Source organism: Dendrobates tinctorius, unplaced genomic scaffold, assembly GCF_039654945.1.
Source record: "Dendrobates tinctorius isolate UK_male_01 unplaced genomic scaffold, ASM3965494v1 ptg000342l, whole genome shotgun sequence".
Classification (NCBI taxonomy): Eukaryota; Metazoa; Chordata; class Amphibia; order Anura; family Dendrobatidae; genus Dendrobates; species Dendrobates tinctorius.
The window spans coordinates 6,295,480-6,319,599 of NW_027362008.1; the positions used below are offsets into that span (position 1 = coordinate 6,295,480).

At 46.3% G+C, this 24,120-nt stretch overlaps 1 protein-coding gene across 1 annotated transcript in view; it reads right to left on the reverse strand.

The window, feature by feature from the left end:
- Nucleotides 1-14,155: 14,155 nt before the first annotated feature.
- LOC141074890 (uncharacterized) overlaps nucleotides 14,156-24,120 on the reverse strand; it is a 43,076-nt gene continuing 33,111 nt past the window's right edge. The window contains exon 7 of the mRNA XM_073562197.1: nucleotides 14,156-16,561. Within this exon, the coding sequence (XP_073418298.1) occupies nucleotides 16,375-16,561 (187 nt within the window). The 3' untranslated portion in view covers nucleotides 14,156-16,374. The remainder of the gene's footprint in view (nucleotides 16,562-24,120) is intronic.

Genomic DNA, 24,120 nt, shown 5'->3' on the forward strand with positions numbered 1-24,120 from the left:
CCCATAGTTGAGGTCTACCTATGATGTAAATTACAGACGCCTCTCATCTTTTTAAGTGGTGGAACTTGCACTATTGCTGACTGACTAAATACTTTTTTTCCCCACTGTATATATATATATATATATATATTTATATTTATTTATTTATATTGTTTATACAAAGCTCCAAAACACCTGTATAGTCACAAAGCTTCAAAACGCCTGTATAGTCACAGTTACAATATGCTAAATATCTTACTTCGGTCACCACTAGAGGTAGCTAAGGAGCTTAATATATACTGTTTATACATTGAGCTCAAAAGGAGCAAGGCAGCAAACTGGCACAGTGGTTAGCACTGTATGGTGACTTGTTGGTTAGCACTGTATGGTGGCTCATTGGTTAGCACCCTATGGTGGCTTGTTGGTTAGCTCTCTATGGTGGCTCGTTGGTTAGCACTGTATGGTGGCTTGTTGGTTAACACTGTATGGTGGATTGTTGATTAGCACTGTATGGTGGGTGGCTCGTTGGTTAACACTGTACAGTGGCTCATTGGTTAGCACTGTATGGTGACTTGTTGGTTAGCACCCTATGGTGGCTAGTTGGTTAGCTCTCTATGGTGGCTCGTTGGTTAGCACCCTATGGTGGCTCGTTGGTTAGCACTATATGGTGGCTTGTTGGTTAACACTGTATGGTGGATTGTTGATTAGCACTGTATGGTGGGTGGCTCGTTGGTTAACACTGTACAGTGGCTCATTGGTTAGCACTGTATGGTGACTTGTTGGTTAGCACTGTATGGTGGCTCATTGGTTAGCACTGTATGGTAGGTGGCTCGTTGGTTAGCACCCTATGGTGGCTTGTTGGTTAGCTCTCTATGGTGGCTCGTTGGTTAGCACCCTATGGTGGCTTGTTGGTTAGCTCTCTATGGTGGCTCGTTGGTTAGCACCCTATGGTGGCTCGTTGGTTAGCACTATATGGTGGCTTGTTGGTTAACACTGTATGGTGGATTGTTGATTAGCACTGTATGGTGGGTGGCTCGTTGGTTAACACTGTACAGTGGCTCATTGGTTAGCACTTTATGGTGGCTTGTTAGTTAGCACTCTATGGTGGCTCGTTGGTTAGCACTGTATGGTGGTGTAGTGATTAACATTGAATAATGGATCACTGGTTAGCACTCTAAGGTGGTTTGTTGGTTAGCACTCTGTGGTGGCTCATTGGTTAGCACTGTTTGGGTGGCTCGATGGTTAGCACTCTATGGTGGCTCATTGGTTAGCACTCTATGGTGGCTCATTGGTTTGCACTCTATGGAGGCTTGTTGGTTAGCCCTCTATGGTGGCTCATTGGTTAGCACTGTATGGTGGCTCATTGGTTAGCACTGTATGGTGGCTCATTGGTTTGCACTGTATGGTGGCTCATTGGTTTGCACTCTATGGTGGCTTGTTGGTTAGCCCTCTATGGTGGCTCATTGGTTATTATTATTATTATTATTATTTATTGTTATAGCGCCATTTATTCCATGGCGCTTTACATGTGAGGGGGGTATACATAAAAACAAGTACAATAATCTTAAACAATACAAGTCATAACTGGTACAGGAGGAGAGAGGACCCTGCCCGCGAGGGCTCACAATCTTCAAGGGATGGGTGATAATACAGTAGGCGAGGGTAGAGCTGGTCGTGCAGCGGTATGGTTAGCACTGTATGGTGGCTCATTGGTTAGCACTGTATGGTGGCTCATTGGTTTGCACTGTATGGTGGCTCATTGGTTTGCACTCTATGGTGGCTTGTTGGTTAGCCCTCTATGGTGGCTCATTGGTTAGCACTGTATGGTGGCTCATTGGTTTGCACTGTATGGTGGCTCATTGGTTTGCACTGTATGGTGGCTCATTGGTTTGCACTCTATGGTGGCTTGTTGGTTAGCCCTCTATGGTGGCTTGTGGGTTAGCACTGTATGGTGAATGGCTCATTGGTTAGCACTGTATGGTAGGTGGCTCATTGGTTAGCTCTCTATGGTGGCTCGTTGGTTAGCACCCTATGGTGGCTTGTTGGTTAACACTGTATGGTGGGTGGCTCATTGGTTAGCACTCTATGGTGGCTTGTTGGTTAGCACTTTATTGTGGCTCATTGGTTAGCACTGTATGGTGAGTGGCTGATTGGTTAGCACTGTATGGTGAGTGGCTGATTGGTTAGCACTGTATGGTGGCTTGTTGGTTAGCACTCTATGGTGGCTTGTTGGTTAGCACTGTATGGTGGGTGGCTTGTTGGTTAGAAATGTATGATAGGTGACTTGTTGGTTAGCACTATATGGTGGCTTATTGGTTAATACTCTATGGTGGCTTGTTGGTTAGTATTGTACGGTGGGTGACACGTTGGTTAGCACTATATTGTGGCTTATTCGTTAATACTATAGTGGCACTGTATGGTGGCTCGTAGGTTTGCACTGTATAGTAGATGGCTCGGTTAGCACTCTATGGTGGATCATTGGTTAGCACTCTATCGTGGCTCATTGGTTAGCGCTGTATGGGTTGTTTGCTGGTTAGCACTATATGGTGGCCTGTTGGTTAACACTGCATCGTGGGTGGCTCATTGGTTAGCACTCTATGGTGGCTCATTGGTTCGCACTGTATGGTGACTCATTGGTTAGCACTGTATGGTGGGTAGCTTGTTGGTTAGAACTGTATAATAGGTGCCAAATGTCCAAATTTCTGGGTTTTTTTCACCCAAGATGGGTGCAGAGTGCACATTAATGAGAAAAAGAGTGAACTTTTTTTTTTAATTTACCAAATGACTGCAATGAAACAAAGAGTGAAAAATTTAAAGGGTCTGAATACTTTCTGTGCCCACTGTATCATACAGGTCTAACCTACAAGCCACCCACCATATAGTGCTAACCAACAAGCCACCACAGAGTTCTAACCAATGAGCCACCAGACAGTGCTAACCAACGAGCCACCCAACATACAGTGCTAACCAATGAGCCACCATAGAGTGCTAACTAACGAGCCACCATAGAGTGCTAACCAACGAGCCACTGTACCCACTGTAGGTGGCTCGTTGGTTAGCACTGTATGGTGGCTCGTTAGTTAGCACTCTATGGTGGCTCGTTGGTCAGCAGTGTATGGTGGGTGGCTTGTTGGTTAGAAATGTATGATAGGTGACTTGTTGGTTAGCACTGTATGGTGGCTCGTTGGTTAGCACTGTATGGTGGGTGGCTTGTTGGTTAGAAATGTATGATAGGTGACTTGTTGGTTAGCACTGTATGGTGGGTGGCTTGTTGGTTAGAACTGTATAATAGGTGCCAAATGTCCAAATTTCTGGGTTTTTTTCACCCAAGATGGGTGCAGAGTGCACATTAATGAGAAAAAGAGTGAACTTTTTTTTTTAATTTACCAAATGACTGCAATGAAACAAAGAGTGAAAAATTTAAAGGGTCTGAATACTTTCTGTGCCCACTGTATCATACAGGTCTAACCTACAAGCCACCCACCATATAGTGCTAACCAACAAGCCACCACAGAGTTCTAACCAACGAGCCACCCAACATACAGTGCTAACCAATGAGCCACCATAGAGTGCTAACTAACGAGCCACCATAGAGTGCTAACCAACGAGCCACTGTACCCACTGTAGGTGGCTCGTTGGTTAGCACTGTATGGTGGCTTGTTAGTTAGCACTCTATGGTGGCTTGTTGGTTAGCACTGTATGGTGGGTGGCTTGTTGGTTAGAAATGTATGATAGGTGACTTGTTGGTTAGCACTGTATGGTGGCTCGTTGGTTAATGCTCTATGGTGGCTTGTTGGTTAGTATTGTACAGTGGGTGACGCATTGGTTAGCACTATATTGTGGCTTATTCATTAATACTATAGTGGCACTGTATGGTGGCTCGTTGGTTTGCACTGTATTGTAGATGGCTCGGTTAGCACTCTATGGTGGATCATTGGTTAGCACTCTATCGTGGCTCATTGGTTAGCGCTGTATGGGTTGTTTGCTGGTTAGCACTATATGGTGGCTTGTTGGTTAACACTGCATCGTGGGTGGCTCATTGGTTAGCACTCTATGGTGGCTCATTGGTTCGCACTGTATAGTAGGTGACTCATTGGTTAGCACTGTATGGTGGGTAGCTTGTTGGTTAGAACTGTATAATAGGTGCCAAATGTCCAAATTTCTGGGTTTTTTTCACCCAAGATGGGTGCAGAGTGCACATTAATGAGAAAAAGAGTGAACTTTTTTTTTTAATTTACCAAATGGCTGCAATGAAACAAAGAGTGAAAAATTGAAAGGGTCTGAATACTTTCTGTGCCCATTGTATCATACAGGTCTAACCTACAAGCCACCCACCATATAGTGCTAACCAACAAGCCACCACAGAGTTCTAACCAATGAGCCACCAGACAGTGCTAACCAACGAGCCACCCAACATACAGTGCTAACCAATGAGCCACCATAGAGTGCTAACTAACGAGCCACCATAGAGTGCTAACCAACGAGCCACTGTACCCACTGTAGGTGGCTCGTTGGTTAGCACTGTATGGTGGCTCGTTGGTCAGCAGTGTATGGTGGGTGGCTTGTTGGTTAGAAATGTATGATAGGTGACTTGTTGGTTAGCACTGTATGGTGGCTCGTTGGTTAATGCTCTATGGTGGCTTGTTGGTTAGTACTGTACAGTGGGTGACGCATTGGTTAGCACTATATTGTGGCTTATTCGTTAATACTATAGTGGCACTGTATGGTGGCTCGTTGGTTTGCACACTGTATAGTAGATGGCTCGGTTAGCACTCTATGGTGGATCATTGGTTAGCACTCTATCGTGGCTCATTGGTTAGCGCTGTATGGGTTGTTTGCTGGTTAGCACTATATGGTGGCCTGTTGGTTAACACTGCATCATGGGTGGCTCATTGGTTAGCACTCTATGGTGGCTCATTGGTTCGCACTGTATGGTAGGTGACTCATTGGTTAGCACTGTATGGTGGGTAGCTTGTTGGTTAGAACTGTATAATAGGTGCCAAATGTCGAAATTTCTGTTTTTTTTTCAGCCAAGATGGGTGCAGAGTGCACATTAATGAGAAAAAGAATGAACTTTTTTTTGAATTTACCAAATGGCTGCAATGAAACAAAGAATGAAAAATTTAATGGGTCTGAATACTTTCCGTGCCCACTGTATCATACAGGTCTAACCTACAAGCCACCCACCATATAGTGCTAACCAACAAGCCACCACAGAGTGCTAACCAATGAGCCACCAGACAGTGCTAACCAACGAGCCTCCCAACATACAGTGCTAACCAATGAGGCACCATAGAGTGCTAACTAACGAGCCACCATAGAGTGCTAACCAACGAGCCACTGTACCCACTGTAGGTGGCTGTAGGTGGCTCGTTGGTTAGCACTGTATGGTGGCTCGTTAGTTAGCACTCTATGGTGGCTCGCTGGTCAACAGTGTATGGTGGGTGGCTCATTGGTTGGCACTGTATGGTGGCTTGTTTGTTATCACACTATGGTTGGTGGCTCATTAATTAGCACTCTATGCTCGCTTGTTGGTTAACGCTGTATAGTGACTCGTTGGTTTACACTGTATGGTGGCTCAGTGGTTAGCACTGTATAGTGGCTTAGCATTATAGGTGGCTCATTGGTTATGAGTGCATGGTGGCTTGTTGGTTAGCACTGTATAGTTGTTCTTTGGTTAATACTGTATGGTGGCTCGGTGGTTAGCACTGTACAGTAGTATAGTGAACAACACTGTAATGGTGGCTCTTAGTGTATGGCCATTACAAGTATAGGAGACCCGCTCCATTCTAATGTAAAAAAAATTTATGAGGCCCTCCTCCACATTTTTTCCTAGGGGGATTGTTGCGCGTGCAAATTTGGGGTAGTTCCTACATTAAATGTATAGCCTGCAAACAGTATGGAAGTAACAAATTTCTAATAATGGGAACTTTGGTTTCATGTAGCCATCCAGGCTGTTGGTTCAAAGGGTTATTGGGATGCATGTGACTTTGTGGCAGGGCAGCCGTTGCATTTAAAACATAGGCAAACACTATGGGAGACCCACTTTCTTGTAATGGGAACATTTCTTCATGAGGCTCTCCTGTACGGCTCATCAAAGGGGTATTGGGGTGCGTCCTAATTTTTGTCAGCCCAACCACTCACTGCATAGGCAATAACAGTATAGGAGACCCACTGTTTAATAATGGGAACAGCAGAGCATAGCCGGCTGATGGTCCTATAAGAATATTAATGCCGCCTGATGCCCCTATAAAAATAGGCTTTGTGACATCTCAGAGTCCCTCCTTTATAAATGAAGCAGGATGTGTCTGATGATGTGTCACGCTCCACATGGCCAGATAAGGTTGTTAAATGTTACAATGACATTTCCCAGTGAATGCATTTGTCTTGGTTGAAAGCAATGCTAAAGTTGAAAAATGCATCAAAATGCTACGTGTTACAAAACACAGCAGTTTCAAAACACAAGTCATTTATTTTGCCTTACATACAAATCATTACCCTGGAAAGAATGCTCCTTAACATATTTCACAGGAAAATCCATTGTGGTTTCGTTTTTGTATGTTTTAGTGTGCCGCTGTAAAAGTGACGTAAAACTCTGACAACATTGTTTACAGCTGTGACTTGGGAGTGAGAAATGCTTCCAGGGGTCTTCCCCTTGATGTTCCCATGTTATTTCAGCACTGTTCCCATCGATTTCAGACCCTAAAAAGACCCCCGGGGGGGGGGGGGGTCGCTGCAAAATTGCACCGGTTTCCCATAGACTTACATTGGGCTCCTTGCTCGGGTCGAGCACTCGAATATTCCAATTTGCTCCACCCGAGCAATGAGCACCCGAGCATTTTAGTGCTCGCCCATCACTAGTCTCCAGATATTGTATGGACACACCTCACATATTATAAGAACATGCCCCCAAATATAGAAAGGACTCACTCCACATATTATAAGCATATATGCATATATGCATCAAATGGCCAAGTTCTTCAAAAAATATGACATAGTTGTCATGGGAGATTTCAACTATCCAGACATTTGTTGGGAATCTCTCTCAGGCAAAACTAACAGGTCAAGGAAATTCTTATCCTCTCTTGCTGACAACTTTATCTTCCAAAAGGTAAAGGAGAAAACAAGGGGAACTGCTACCTTGGATCTAATCCTTATAAACAGGGAGGAAATGGTTGAGGAGGTAAAAGTGGCTGGGACCCTAGGAGGTAGCGGCTAGAGTTGAGCGAAACGGGTCGAAAAACTTCAAAAGTCGCCGACTTTTGGCAAAGTCGGGTTTCATGAAACGAAACCCGACCCTAGGATGAGGTCGGCCACGAGGTCGGCGACTTACGCGCCAAAGTCGCGTTTCAAAAGTTTGTTTTGCGCTCTTTTTCAGCCAATCAGGATCCACGGACACTGTGGGCAACGTGATGACATAGGCACGGGTCACCACCATCTTTCAGAAGGGCATGAAAGTGATTGGCTTGCTTTGGTGGGCGTCACAGGGGGTGTAAAAGGGCGTGCACGCCGACCGCCATCTTACTTCTGCCGATCTTAGCATAGGGAGAGCTGCTGCTGCTGATTCTGTAGGGAGAGCGTTAGGCAGGGAAGAAGAAAAAAGAACTGCTTCTGCTGCTAGCGATTTTGCCTGTACAACACACCAGTAACTGTGTGTGCAGTGCAAGGGGAGGCTATATTGTGGTGTATCAGTGGTGTTGGTTGTTGGGCTGCCTTCTAAGGCTTCCTGACAGCTGCATTGCTGTTTACCCACTGCTCTGCAAACTGCTTTTTTAAAAGCAATCCCAATTTTTTTTTTGTCCTGCTGAGGTACTGAGCGTGCATTTTTTCACACCATACAGCGGTGTACGCTCCTCACACAGTACCGTGTAACGGCTGTTATCACAGCCACAGTGAAGCTATCTGTGTCACTCTGTGAGAATAAGTCGAGGACATGTTCCGTTCTTACAGACCTGCACCTACTAGTTTTGTCTAGCTTTCAAACAGTTAAATATATTTGCTGTTTGATCAAATTCAAAACTATAGAGAGACAGCGTGTGTCAGTCCGTATACTTCAAAAACACGGAGCTTGACAATTTTACGTACACCGGACAGCCGTGTACGTGCACGCTCCTCTCAGTACCGTGTAACGGCTGTTATCACAGCCACAGTGAAGCTATCTGTGTGTGACTGTGGAAGGATAAGTGGAGGACTTGTTCCATTCTTACAGACCTACACTCTAGGGAGATTCCTATCCTGCCCAATTCTATATACACCTTGTAGTTTGTGATACACTAGCCAATTTCTGCCTGTGACATAGCGCTGTGATATTCAGTGGGCCTCACACAATCCAAAATTGTCCAGTGTCCACAAGTGTCTGCAGAAATTCAAAATCTCCCTTACCTGTAGTCACTTTTTTCACACCTGTGCCATCGAGCCTGTGACATAGCGCTCTGATATTCAGTGGGCCTCACACAATCCGTAAGTGTCCATTCACTGCACAGGCACGGCGGTGCCTGCATCCACCACTGCCACCAACGATTGCGATGTACCTTGGGCACACTGGCATAATTGTGGATCCTCTAGAATCACTTATCTTAAAGGCAATTAGCTTTTGGCACATTCACACAGTTGTGGATCCCCTTGAACCAGGACCACTTGCTACAAAGGACAATCCATTTACTCTAAAAACATTGTCTAACAGTGAAACTATCTAACCGATGACTACAATCTTTCTTCTCGAAGGGCGACTATATGATAAAGGCCATTGTGAGGCCGAAACGTCAAAATAAGCTGTCGCTTCTTCACCGTCCAATAGAAATAAAGATTTTCCACTTTTGCAAAAATCCACGTGTGCAGTGACTTTATATTTGACTTATAGTGCTCTGATATTCAGTGGGCCTCACACAATCCATAAGTGTCAAGTGTCCACTAGTGTGTGCAGAAATTCAAAATCTCCCTTACCTGTAGTCACTTTTTTCACACCTGTGCCATCGAGCCTGTGACATAGCGCTCTGATATTCAGTGGGCCTCACACAATCCATAAGTGTCCAGTGTCCACAAGTGTGCAGAAATTCAAAATCTCCCCTGTCCTATAGACACCTTGTACCTTGTTTTACATTACTATATAGTTTGTTGGATTTTGTCTACATTTCTACCAAAAATGAGGAAGGCTGGTGGAAGAGGCCATGGAATTGGGCGGGGGTTGGCAGCTGGTAATGATGGTGTTGGTGGTGGATCTGATGGTAGTGGCAAAAGCAAAATAGGACCGAATGCAGGAGGTGTTGAGCCTGCATCATCGTCTGGCTCCACAAGGCCTCGAAGGCTTACTTTTCTAGGAGTTGGCAAACCGCTTTTAAAGCCAGAGCTGCAGGAAAAAGTTTTGTCTTACATTGCTGACTCAGCCTCCAGCTCTATCGCCTCCTCTTCTTCAGTTGTAAAAAGTAAAAGCACTGAGTCGTCATTGGAGGCTCATGTTCATGAACCACACCTTTCCTTGTGTCCTTCACCCCAACCAAGATTGAAGGATGACGCAGGCCATACTACTGATTACTCCATGGAGCTGTTTTCACATACCATGCCTGGATTATCAAGTGAAATGGTGAATTACCCAGGCCAAGATGAATCTGACATGGAGTGCACTGATGCACAGCCACTGATGGATGATTCTGCTGGTACATTCACTCAGAGCACTACATTGTCCTCGCAGTGTACAGAGCCAGATTCTGACCCTGATGAGACTCAGGTGCCCCTTCCCGCACACTATACCACCATACACGGTGACACAGAGGAAGGTGCACATGACATTGAAGAGGAGGTGATGGATGACCCAGTTGTTGACCCAGATTGGCATCCATTGGGGGAAGAGGGTGCTGCTTCCAATAGCTCAGATGAGGAGCATCCACAGCAGACATCGACATCGCAACAGCTGTTATCTGGCAGGCACGGAGCACTCCAAAGACAGGTTCCAAAAATCAAAAGAATTGCTGGACAGCTTGTCCAGAGGGTCAAAATATCACAGCGTGCTAGGCCGCAAAATGTCTGCCAAAGTAGGAAGAGGGCAGTGTGGCACTTTTTTGAACAAAATCCTCATGATCAGGCCAAGGTTATCTGTAAGAAGTGCGCAAAGACCTTTAGCCAAGGGAAAAATCTGAAAAATTTGAATACCAGTTGCATGCTTAGACATTTAACCACCATGCACTTGCAAGCGTGGACACAACACCAAACCTCAAGTACCACATGTGCAACTGATCACAAAGAAGGTAGTCAGCAATGCTACATTGTTTCACCCACTGTAAGCACACCAGTCAGCACAGCAGCAAATGTTGAGGTGTCGTTGCAAGGCCACAGCAGTCAGGGAATCCCACTGTTATATCAACGAAAGACTGATTCTAGGCCATCAGAAAGAACACCAACTCCATCACCATCATCAACCCTCTCTCAGTCCGCCCTGTCCACCGCTACTTCCACCATATGCAGTTCTCAAGTCCAGCTCACCCTCCCAGACACTATGAGTAGCTCAAGAAAGTACTCAGTCTCTCATCCGCGTACACTGGGTTTGAACACCCACATTGCCAAACTAATCTCGTTTGAGATGATGCCCTATCGGTTGGTGGAAAGCGCAGCTTTCCGCGAACTCATGGCCTATGCAGTACCACGCTATGACCTACCCAGTCGCCATTTCTTCTCTCGAAAAGCCATCCCAGCCCTCCACCATCATGTGAAAGACCGCATTGTCCATGCACTCAAGCAGTCAGTGAGTGGAAAGGTGCACCTCACAACTGATGCATGGTCCAGTCGGCATGGCCAGGGCCGTTACGTGTCCATCACTGCGCACTGGGTTAATGTGGTGGATGCAGGGTCCACAGGGGACAGCGGTGGTGGGACAGTGCTGCCTAGCCCACGGTATAGGAAACAGTTGGCTGTAGGCGTTCGACCCTCCTCCTCCTCCTCCTCCAGAAGCGAAAGCTCGTCCACAGAGCGCAGTCGTACGAGCACTCCATCTGCAGCTGCCACTGTTGCACACGAGGTGTCCCCCTATCGAGCAGCTAGTGGAAAGCGTCAGCAGGCTGTGTTGCAGATGATGTCTTTGGGCGACAGACACACCGCCGAGGTGCTGGCCGAGTACTTTCAGTGACAAACTGAGTCATGGCTGGGCAGTGTACATCGAGGCAGGCAAGGTAGTTAGTGATAACGGCCGTAATTTTGTGGCAGCCATAGCCCTTTCAAACCTCAGCCACATACCTTGCTTGGCTCACACCTTGAACCAGGTGGTGCAGTGCTTCCTCAAAAATTATCCGGAGTTAACAGCCCTGCTCCAGAAGGTGCGAAGACTGTGCGCGCACATCTGCCGGTCGCCTGTACACTCCATTCGTATGCAGAAGCTGCAGCGATTGCTCCACCTTCCCAACCACCGCCTCATTATCGACATTGCAACAAGGTGGAACTCCACCCTGCACATGGTTGAGCGGCTGTGCGAGCAGAGGCAGGCCATAATGCATTTGTGGGAGGATACACGGCCAGGCACTTTGAGAGCAGACATGGAGTTGACAGGTGTGCAGTGGTCGAAGCTGAAAGACCTCTGTAAAGTCCTTCAGTGTTTTGAGGAATGCACACGGCTGGTAAGCGCAGACGACGCCATCCTAAGCACTTATGCGTCTGCTCATGCAAACTTTGACGCACCTTAAGGAGCAGGCGTCTACAGCCGAGGAGGAAGAGGAGGAGGGAATCCTTGATGACATTCAGCCATTGTCTGCTCAGGGACCTCTCCTGGACGAGGTGGAGGAAGAAGAGGAGGATGATGATGGGGATGATTACTTAGGGGAGGAGGATGCATCTCGTGGGGCAAGTGAAAATGTTGGCGTGGCAAGGTCTGGTACAGGGTTTGTGTGTGACTGGAGGGATGTGGATTTGCCAGAAAGTGCTCCTCCAACCAGCACTCGCAGTGCATCATTGACACCGGGAACATTGGCCCACATGTCAGATTATGCCTTGCAGATCCTAAAAAGGGACCCCCGCATTGCCAAAATGATGAACGATGACAACTACTGGTTGGCCAGCATCCTGGATCCACGCTATAAAGGCAAATTACAAAATGGTGATCTCTCTGAGGGATTCTAGGAGACCAGTCTGATTCCTGCTCCTGAAAAGCTAAGTTTTCTGCTCTACTTTTTGCATTTGTGTTTTGGTTTTGTTTTGTATTGTTTTTCCTTGATTTCTGTCATTCCCTGCTGGGGTGAGTTGAATTCCTTTTTGCTCTGTCTTCAGAATATACCTGAGTACTGATATAGTCTTTTTGAAGCCTAGCGTCTTCAGGGCTTTTTTCCCTATCAGCTGTTGGCTCTTGTTTTGATAGGGTTTTGGTGGATTACAGACAGCAGCTTTTCTATCCTGTCCTACCTAGTTAGCTTGGGCCCCATCATTTGCTCAGCCTATCTTTCTATCTGTGTGAGTGTTTTTTCATCTTGCTTCACCGTCATTATATGTTGGGGGTTGCCTATTGCTTTGGGGTCTGCTCTGGGGCAGTTTAGATTTCCCTTTCTGTCTTTAGGCTATGTAGTTCTCCAGCTGTGATTGATGGGTCTAGGGCACCGTAGGAACCCCCCACGGCTACTGCTATTTGTTGTTGATAGTTTCAGGGGTCTGCAATCCGATAGCTGCCAACTTCTCTGGTTTTCTGGACTTAGCTAGTATTTCTGTTTTTGCCTCCTACGGTGACTCTTTCATAACAGGAAATGCTGTAGATATAGTATATCTTGACTTCAGCAAAGCATTGGACAAAGTATCTCACACAATCCTTATTGAAAAAATGACTAGGTATGGAATGGACAAGGCAACTGTTAGGTGGATTCATAACTGGCTTAGAGATCGGACCCAAAGAGTGGTCGTAAATGGCTGCACATCCAGTTGGAAAAATGTCTCAACTTGGGTACCACAGGGCTCTGTCCTGGGCCCTGTATTGTTCAACATCTTTATCAATGATTTAGATGAAGGAATTGAGGGTAAACTGATTAAATTTGCTGATGACACAAAGCTAGGAGGGATAGCTAATACTAGAGAAGAGAGAGAGAGGATTCAAAAAGATATAAATAAACTGGAGAAGTGGGCAGCAACTAACAGAATGGTTTTTAACAGGGAAAAATGCAAAGTACTACATCTGGGCAATAAAAATGAAAAAAGCATATATAGAATCGGAAGAATAGGGCTAAGCAACAGCAAATGTAAGAAAGACTTGGGTATACTAATAGATCACAGACTGAATATGAGTCAACAGTGTGATGCAGCAGCAAAAAAGGCAAATGCAATTCTAGGATGTATTAACAGAAGCATACAGTCTAGATCACGTGAAGTCATTATTTCCCTCTACTCCTCTTTGGTCAGACCTCATCTGGAATATTGTGTCCAGTTTTGGGCACCACATTTTAAAAAAGACATCAACAAACTGGAGCAAGTTCAGAAAAGAGCGACCAGAATGGTGACCGGTCTGCAAACCCTGTCTTATGAGGAAAGGTTGCAGGATTTGGGAATGTTTAGCTTGCAAAAGAGAAGACTGAGAGGAGACTTAATAGCTGTCTACAAATATCTAAAGGGCTGTCACATTGTAGAAGGATCAACTTTATTCTCATTTGCACAAGGAAAGACTAGAAACAATGGGATGAAACAGAATGGGAGGAGACACAGATTAGATATTAGAAAAAACTTTTTGACAGTTAGAGTGATCAATGAGTGGAACAGGCTGCCACGAGAAGTGGTGAGTTCTCCTTCAATGGAAGTCTTCAAACAGAGGCTAGACAGACATCTGACTGGGATGATTTAGCGAATCCTGCTTTGAGCAGGGGGTTGGACCAGATGGCCCAGGAGATCCCTTCCAACTCTACGATTGTATTATTTTATGATTCTAGGACATGCCCCCACATATAGTAAGGACTCACTCTACATATTATAAGGACATGCCGCCACATATAGTAAGGACTCACTCCACATATTGTAAGAACACACCTCCACAGTTAGTAAGGACACACCCCAACAGTTTGTTATGACACGCCCCCACATATTGTATGAACACGCCTCCTATTACTGTAGTCTACCTTTCTCACTAGTGACTATAGAAGGATCAGTCTTGACAACAGGCAGCGAGTTACAAACATTACACACCTCTGTATAGGAAAATGTTGGAATGGTTCTTTCAGATACAATATAAATAGAAATATTCTTTTTATTAGTATAAATCCATAAAAAATGTTTGTGAGACATCAATGAGCCATAAGTTTAGGGCGCCTTTCACCCAGATATCATTTCTAATAATTTACTTTTATCAGACTGTTCAGGACACGTCTGCTGGCGGTGACCCAGTGATTCTTTATGGGGTGAAGCTTCATTATTTTGGGATCTTTAATAATTGCCCGTGTGATCTTCACCATCCTTGTGAAGGAGGATCCTGCGCAGTCTGACGTCTTGCCTTTCTTCATCTTCTTCTGCACATGCTGTCAGGTAGGACTCTCAGTCATCCGGGCCCCCAGGGATAGATATCCTATGGATCAGATTCTTCTTGTGACAGGACTTTTATTAATATTTAATAGACAAACCTATTTGATTGCGTATATTCAGGTGCTGGTCTTCACCGTTGGTATATGAGGCTGGAGGTGACACCGGGGTGCGGGGGTGAGGCGCGCTCACTTACTGGATGCTTTCAGGTGCTGGTCTTCATCGTTGGTATATGAAGCTGGAGGTGACACCGGGGTGCGGGGGTGAGGCGCGCTCACTTACTGGATGCTTTCAGGTGCTGGTCTTCATCGTTGGTATATGAAGCTGGAGGTGACACCGGGGTGCGGGGGTGAGGCGCGCTCACTTACTGGATGCTTTCAGGTGCTGGTCTTCATCGTTGGTATATGAAGCTGGAGGTGACACCGGGGTGCGGGGGTGAGGCGCGCTCACTTACTGGATGCTTTCAGGTGCTGGTCTTCATCGTTGGTATATGAAGCTGGAGGTGACACCGGGGTGCGGGGGTGAGGCGCGCTCACTTACTGGATGCTTTCAGGTGCTGGTCTTCATCGTTGGTATATGAAGCTGGAGGTGACACCGGGGTGCGGGGGTGAGGCGCGCTCACTTACTGGATGCTTTCAGGTGCTGGTCTTCATCGTTGGTATATGAAGCTGGAGGTGACACCGGGGTGCGGGGGTGAGGCGCGCTCACTTACTGGATGCTTTCAGGTGCTGGTCTTCATCGTTGGTATATGAAGCTGGAGGTGACACCGGGGTGCGGGGTTGAGGCGCGCTCACTTACTGGATGCTTTCAGGTGCTGGTCTTCATCGTTGGTATATGAAGCTGGAGGTGACACCTGGGTGCGGGGGTGAGGCGCGCTCACTTACTGGATGCTTTCAGGTGCTGGTCTTCATCGTTGGTATATGAAGCTGGAGGTGACACCTGGGTGCGGGGGTGAGGCGCGCTCACTTACTGGATGCTTTCAGGTGCTGGTCTTCATCGTTGGTATATGAAGCTGGAGGTGACACCTGGGTGCGGGGGTGAGGCGCGCTCACTTACTGGATGCTTTCAGGTGCTGGTCTTCATCGTTGGTATATGAAGCTGGAGGTGACACCGGGGTGCGGGGGTGAGGCGCGCTCACTTACTGGATGCTTTCAGGTGCTGGTCTTCATCGTTGGTATATGAAGCTGGAGGTGACACCGGGGTGCGGGGGTGAGGCGCGCTCACTTACTGGATGCTTTCAGGTGCTGGTCTTCATCGTTGGTATATGAAGCTGGAGGTGACACCGGGGTGCGGGGGTGAGGCGCGCTCACTTACTGGATGCTTTCAGGTGCTGGTCTTCATCGTTGGTATATGAAGATGGAGGTGACACCGGGGTGCGGGGTTGAGGCGCGCTCACTTACTGGATGCTTTCAGGTGCTGGTCTTCATCGTTGGTATATGAAGCTGGAGGTGACACCTGGGTGCGGGGGTGAGGCGCGCTCACTTACTGGATGCTTTCAGGTGCTGGTCTTCATCGTTGGTATATGAAGCTGGAGGTGACACCTGGGTGCGGGGGTGAGGCGCGCTCACTTACTGGATGCTTTCAGGTGCTGGTCTTCATCGTTGGTATATGAAGCTGGAGGTGACACCTGGGTGCGGGGGTGAGGCGCGCTCACTTACTGGATGCTTTCAGGTGCTGGTCTTCATCGTTGGTATATGAAGCTGGAGGTGACACCTGGGTGCGGGGGTGAGGCGCGCTCACTTACTGGATGCTTTCAGGTGCTGGTCTTCATCGTTGGTATATGAAGCTGGAGGTGACACCGGGGTGCGGGGGTGAGGCGCGCTCACTTACTGGATGCTTTCAGGTGCTGGTCTTCATCGTTGGTATATGAAGCTGGAGGTGACACCGGGGTGCGGGGGTGAGGCGCGCTCACTTACTGGATGCTTTTGCTCCTCACTGTTTTCCCAAGCAGTAATACTCTGTGCCTGACAGGATCAGATACGGGAGCTGATAGTTATGAGAATATCTCCTTATTGTCGTCAGGACGAGATTCTTTTCGCAGACGCAGCTTTTCTTTTCTGAACAGTTCTCATACATTAATCCTCCTTTGCTGATTTTAAAACAATTTCCCTCTTGGATCCTGAAAAACAAAATAAAAAGTGTAAATGACAGTATTAGATCTCTGTGCATGCAATCACTGGAGACACTAGACGTGGGGTTAGAACTTAACACATCAGGGTCCAAATGCAAAACCTGTTTTGTTGGGCGCCAGTTTTAGTTATCCCGGTGTTTTCTAATGAGGCGGCGCTCTGTCGAAGCTGTGTGGGCGACCGCTCCAACCATACACGCTACGCTGCTTTCTTCTTCCCCAATCTTGCATCTTTCTCCATTGTTTCTTGTTACGTTTTCCTCCAGTCTCGCCTTTCTTTTCTCTCTCATCTCTTTCCTCTCATAACCTTTCTTACCTTTCCTTTCTCCTTCCTTCTTCACTCTTCTCTCTTTCATTGGTCTTGTCTCTTATTATTTCTGCCTTTCTTCTCATTTCATCTTTTCCCAAAATTAGAATATCATCAAAAATTGAATTTATTTCAGTTCTTCAATACAGACAGTGACTCTCCTCTATTCTATAGAGTCATTACACACAGAGTGATCTATCTCACGGGTTTATTTCTGGTTATGTCGATGATTATGGCTTACAGCCAATGAGAACCCAAAAGTCATTATCTCAGGAAATTAGAATAATTAACAATAAACACCTGTAAAGGCTCCTAAGTGTTTATAAAGGTCCTTAGTCTGTTTCAGTAGCTCCACAATCATGGGGAAGACTGCTGACCTGACAGATGTCCAGAAGGCAGTAACTGACACCCTCCACAAGGAGGGGAAGCCACAAAAGGTCATTTCTAAAGAAGCCGGCTGTTCACAGAGCGCTGTATCCGAGAATATTAATGGAAAGTGGAGTGGAAGGAAAAAGTGTGGTAGAAAAAGGTGCACAAGGCACCGGGATAACCGCAGCCTGGAAAGGATTGTGTCATACGATTATTACATAGTTCTGTGGAGATCGGTGACATGGGTCAGAGTGACACGATATTTCAGAATTCAATGTAATATATACAGTGGGGAAAAAAAGTATTTAGTCAGTCAGCAATAGTGCAAGTTCCACCACTTAAAAAGATGAGAGGCGTCTGTAATTTACATCATAGGTAGACCTCAACTATGGGAGACAAACTGAGAAAAAAAAATCCAGAAAATCACATTGTCTGTTTTTTTTTTCATTTTATTTGCATATTATGGTGGAAAATAAGTATTTGGTCAGAAACAAAATTTCATCTCAATACTTTGTGATATATCCTTTGTTGGCAATGACAGAGGTCAAACGTTTTCTGTAAGTCTTCACAAGGTTGCCACACACTGTTGTTGGTATGTTGGCCCATTCCTCCATGCAGATCTCCTCTAGAGCAGTGATGTTTTTGGCTTTTCGCTTGGCAACACGGACTTTCAACTCCCTCCAAAGGTTTTCTATAGGGTTGAGATCTGGAGACTGGCTAGGCCACTCCAGGACCTTGAAATGCTTCTTACGAAGCCACTCCTTCGTTGCCCTGGCGGTGTGCTTTGGATCATTGTCATGTTGAAAGACCCAGCCACGTTTCATCTTCAATGCCCTTGCTGATGGAAGGAGGTTTGCACTCAAAATCTCACGATACATGGCCCCATTCATTCTTTCATGTACCCGGATCAGTCGTCCTGGCCCCTTTGCAGAGAAACAGCCCCAAAGCATGATGTTTCCACCACCATGCTTTACAGTAGGTATGGTGTTTGATGGATGCAACTCAGTATTCTTTTTCCTCCAAACACGACAAGTTGTGTTTCTACCAAACAGTTCCAGTTTGGTTTCATCAGACCATAGGACATTCTCCCAAAACTCCTCTGGATCATCCAAATGCTCTCTAGCAAACTTCAGACGGGCCCGGACATGTACAGGCTTAAGCAGTGGGACACGTCTGGCACTGCAGGATCTGAGTCCATGGTGGCGTAGTGTGTTACTTATGGTAGGCCTTGTTACATTGGTCCCAGCTCTCTGCAGTTCATTCACTAGGTCCCCACTAGGTGGTTCTGGGATTTTTGCTCACCGTTCTTGTGATCATTCTGACCCCACGGGGTGGGATTTTGCGTGGAGCACCAGATCGAGGGAGATTATCAGTGGTCTTGTATGTCTTCCATTTTCTAATTATTGCTCCCACAGTTGATTTCTTCACTCCAAGCTGGTTGGCTATTGCATATTCAGTCTTCCCAGCCTGGTGCAGGGCTACAATTTTGTTTCTGGTGTCCTTTGACAGCTCTTTGGTCTTCACCATAGTGGAGTTTGGAGTCAGACTGTTTGAGGGTGTGCACAGGTGTCTTTTTATACTGATAACAAGTTTAAACAGGTGCCATTACTACAGGTAATGAGTGGAGGAAAGAGGAGACTCTTAAAGAAGAAGTTACAGGTCTGTGAGAGCCAGAAATCTTGATTGCTTGTTTCTGACCAAATACTTATTTTCCACCATAATATGCAAATAAAATGAAAAAAAAACAGACAATGTGATTTTCTGGATTTTTTTTTCTCAGTTTGTCTCCCATAGTTGAGGTCTACCTATGATGTAAATTACAGACGCCTCTCATCTTTTTAAGTGGTGGAACTTGCACTATTGCTGACTGACTAAATACTTTTTTTCCCCACTGTATATTGTCGAGAAACAAGCTTCAGGTAACAGATGGAAACAACAGTGGCTTAAAACATCAGGCAGAGTCAGGAATATGCGGGGTTATCAGTACAGAAAAAAAGGATTGGTAGTTCCAGCTGCGTTAAAAATTCTTTATCTTGCTTTATTCATTTTCAATTAAAAACAGACAGTCAGATGACAGATCTCTCCAGAAATGATGTCAATACACAAAGGACCGGCTTTACGCGTTTCGATCTATCCGATCTTTGTTGAAAGCTTTTGACAAAGATCGGATAGATTGAAACGCGTAAAGCTGGTCTGACTGTCTGTTTTTAATTGAAAATGAATAAAGCAAGATAAAGAATTTTTAACGCAGCTGGAACTACCAATCCTTTTTTTCTACATTGATTCTACGTCTGTCTGGACGAAGTTCCGAGGTCTCTGCGGTGGTTGCTGGTGAGCTGGCTATATTGTATTTTCTTGTTATCAGTATAGACCAATGATGCGAGTTCAAGTCTGGGAATGCAGGATCCAGAGGTCCGGAGGCTGGACTGGGCTCCTAGCGGAGAGCCGGTCGCAGTAGAGGTGGTGCAAAGCAGGTCCGAAGCAACAGATCCTTTCAGGTGGAACGTGAATCCGGAAGCAAGTGGGTATCCCGAAGAACCAAGCAAGATGCTAGTCCTTCTAGCTTGGTAGCAGGTGAGGTACAAGATACACAAGCACTGTATAGTGTGCAGAGTCCCTTTACATATCCAGCAGGCAGGAAACAAGATTGCCTCCATGAAGCCATTAACTCCATCTTAGGTAAGGGCAAAGTCCAGCAGAACTAAGGGCAAAACCAAGCAAACCAGAAACAAGATGGCCCCCGTGAAGACATTAATGCCATCTTAGATAAGGACAAAGTCCTACAGAACTAAGGGCAAAACAGGTACACAGTTCAGATCCTTACAGAAAGAAAAAAAGCCATTGAAAAATATGGTGGAGATTCACAAGGAGTGGACTGCTTCTGGACTCATTGCTACAAGAGCCACCACACACAGACGTATCCACGACATGGGCTACAAGTGTCACATTCCTTGTGTCAAGCCACTCATGACCAATAGACAACGCCAGAAGCGTCTTACCTGGGCCAAGGAGAAAGAGAACTGGACTGTGGTCAGTGGTCCCAGAGTCTGGAGGAAGAGTAGAGAGGCCACAATCCAAGCTGCTGGAGGTCTAGTGTGAAGTCTCCACCATCAGTGATGGTTTGGGGAGCCATGTCATCTGCTGGTGTAGGTCCACTGTGTTTTATCAAGACCAAAGTCAGCGCAGCCGTCTACCAGGACATGTTAGAGCTCTTCATGCTTCCCTCTGCCGACAAGCTTTATGGAGATGGAAATGTCATTCTCCAGCAGGACTTGGCCCCTGTCCACACGGCCAAAAGTACCAATACCTGGTGTACACACAACAGTATCACTGGGCTTGATTGGCAGCAAACTCGCCTGACCTTAACCCCATAGAGAATCTATGGAGTATTGTCAAGAGGAAGATGAGAGACACCAGACCCAACACTGCAGACGAGCTGAAGGCTGCTATCAAAGCAACCTGGGCTTCCATAACCCCTCAGCAGTACCACAGGCTGATCGCCTCCATGCCACGCTGCAGTGATGCAGGAATTAATGCAGAGGAGCCCCTAACAAGTATTGAGTGCATTTACTGATCATACATTTCAGGAGGACAACATTTCAGATTTTACAATCATTTTTCCAGCTGGTGTTATAAAGTATTCTAATTTCCTGAGATAATGACTTTTGGGTTCTCATTGGCTGTATGTCACAATCATCAACATTAACAGGAATAAACCCGTGACATAGATCACTCTGTGTGTAATGACTCTATAGAATAGAGGAGAGGCACTGTCTGAAGAACTGAAATAAATTCACTTTTTGATGATATTGTAATTTTGCGAGAAGCCCCTGTATCATCTTTCTTTTTTCCTCTTTGATGTCGATCTCTCCTCATTTCGTCTTGTCTCCCTTCCACCTTTCTTGCATCCTGTCCCCGCCTTCCTATCTTATCTCTTTTCTTACTTTCCTTTCCTTCTTTGTTTCCCGTCATCTCTAGTGTTTCTCTCATATTAGCCTCTTGTCTTTCCTCTCATCTCCATTTTCTTTTCTCTCTTCTCCTTTTCGCTTCTCTTCCTCTTCTCCTCTCCTCTCTTCTCTTCCTCTTCTCCTCTCCTCTCCTCTCTTCTCTTCCATGATTTCCTCTCCTTACCTCTTGTCTCTCTCTTCTTTTCCTCTCCCTTTTTCTTAGTCATCTCTGGTTATTTTGCTGCCCTTACCTAGGCCTCTTATTGCTGGTTACAGGTTCAGCTCCAGGGGAACGTTCCCGGAAACCTCTGAGTGTTGGAGTTGCTGCCTTGTGAAGTCTATGCATCAAGATGCCGTAATGACACGAGGGTCCTAGTAATGTGCACAAGAAGGCTGGACGCTGCTTTTAGTAGACTGACTACAGGGATATGGAGGGCACCATCAGGTAATGAGACTAATTAGAAGGGATCCAACCGCAGTATGTCAACATCTAATATATAAAGCTCAAAGTGTGTATGTGTGTATGTGTGTGTGTGTGTGTATGTGTGTATGTATGTGTGTGTGTGTATGTGTGTATGTGTATGTATGTATGTGTGTATGTGTGTATGTGTGTGTGTGTGTGGTGTGTGTGTGTGTATGTATGTATGTGTGTGTGGTGTGTGTGTGTGTATGTGTGTGTGTATGTGTGTATGTCCGGGATAGGCATCCGCACCGTCGCAACTACAGCCACAAAATTTGGCACAGTCACACGTCTGGACCCCGAGAGCGTCCTAAGCTATGTTGTGAGGCGAAATTTTAACCCCACGCGTTCCAATTCACCAAACAATTTTGCCCCTATCTACATAATGGGAAAAAAGTGTGTATCAAGCCCCGCCCCTCATTATGATGTCATAATGACCCTATCTAAATACTGGGGAAACAGTGTGTGCGCGTCAAGCCCCGCCCCTCATTATGATGTCACAATGGTTGCCATGGCGATGCTGATGTCATCATAGGTTGCAAGCCCTGCCGCCGCTCATTATGATGTCATAATGGTTGACTATGGGATGGAGGATGTGTGATGGGTATATGGGCACCGGACTATGGGATGGGGGATATGTATGATGGGTATATGGGCATGGGACTATGGGATGGAGGATATGTATGATGGGTATATGGGCACGGGACTATGGGATGGAGGATATGTATGATGGGTATATGGGCACGGGACTATGGGATGGAGGATGTGTGATAGGTATATGGGCACGGGACTATGGGATGGAGGATATGTATGATGGGTATATGGGCACGGGACTATGGGATGGAGGATATGTATGATGGGTATATGGGCACAGGACTATGGGATGGAGGATATGTATGATGGGTATATGGGCACGGGACTATGGGATGGAGGATATGTATGATGGGTATATGGGCACGGGACTATGGGATGGAGGATGTGTGATAGGTATATGGGCACGGGACTATGGGATGGAGGATATGTATGATGGGTATATGGGCACTGGACTATGGGATGGAGGATATGTATGATGGGTATATGGGCACGGGACTATGAGATGGAGGATATGTATGATGGGTATATGGGCACGGGACTATGGGATGGAGGATGTGTATGATGGGTATATGGGCACGGGACTATGGGATGGCGGATATGTATGATGGGTATATGGGCACGGGACTATGGGATGGAGGATGTGTGATGGGTATATGGGCACGGGACTATGGGATGGAGGATATGTATGATGGGTATATGGGCACGGGACTATGGGATGGAAGATATGTATGATGGGTATATGGGCACGGGACTATGGGATGGAGGATGTGTATGATGGGTATATGGGCACTCGACTATGGGATGGCGGATATGTATGATGGGTATATGGGCACGGGACTATGGGATGGAGGATATGTATGATGGGTATATGGGCACGGGACTATGGGATGGAGGATATGTATGATGGGTATATGGGCACGGGACTATGGGATGGAGGATATGTATGATGGGTATATGGGCACGGGACTATGGGATGGAGGATATGTATGATGGGTATATGGGCACGGGACTATGGGATGGAGGATATGTATGATGGGTATATGGGCACGGGACTATGGGATGGAGGATATGTATGATGGGTATATGGGCACGGGACTATGGGATGGGGGATATGTATGATGGGTATATGGGCACAGGACTATGGGATGGAGGATATGTATGATGGGTATATGGGCACGGGACTATGGGATGGAGGATATGTATGATGGGTATATGGGCACGGGACTATGGGATGGAGGATATGTATGATGGGTATATGGGCACGGGACTATGGGATGGAGGATATGTATGATGAGTATATGGGCACTGGACTATGGGATGGAGGATATGTATGATGGGTATATGGGCACGGGACTATGGGATGGAGGATATGTATGATGGGTATATGGGCACGGGACTATGGGATGGGGGATATGTATGATGGGTATATGGGCACTCGACTATGGGATGGCGGATATGTATGATGGGTATATGGGCACGGGACTATGGGATGGAGGATATGTATGATGGGTATATGGGCACGGGACTATGGGATGGAGGATATGTATGATGGGTATATGGGCACGGGACTATGGGATGGAGGATATGTATGATGGGTATATGGGCACGGGACTATGGGATGGAGGATATGTATGATGGGTATATGGGCACAGGACTATGGGATGGAGGATGTGTGATGGGTATATGGGCACGGGACAATGAGATGAAGGATGTGTGATGGGTATATGGGCACGGGACTATTGGATGGCGGATATGTATGATGGGTATATGGGCACAGGACTATGGGATGGAGGATGTGTGATGGGTATATGGGCACGGGACAATGAGATGAAGGATGTGTGATGGGTATATGGGCACGGGACTATTGGATGGC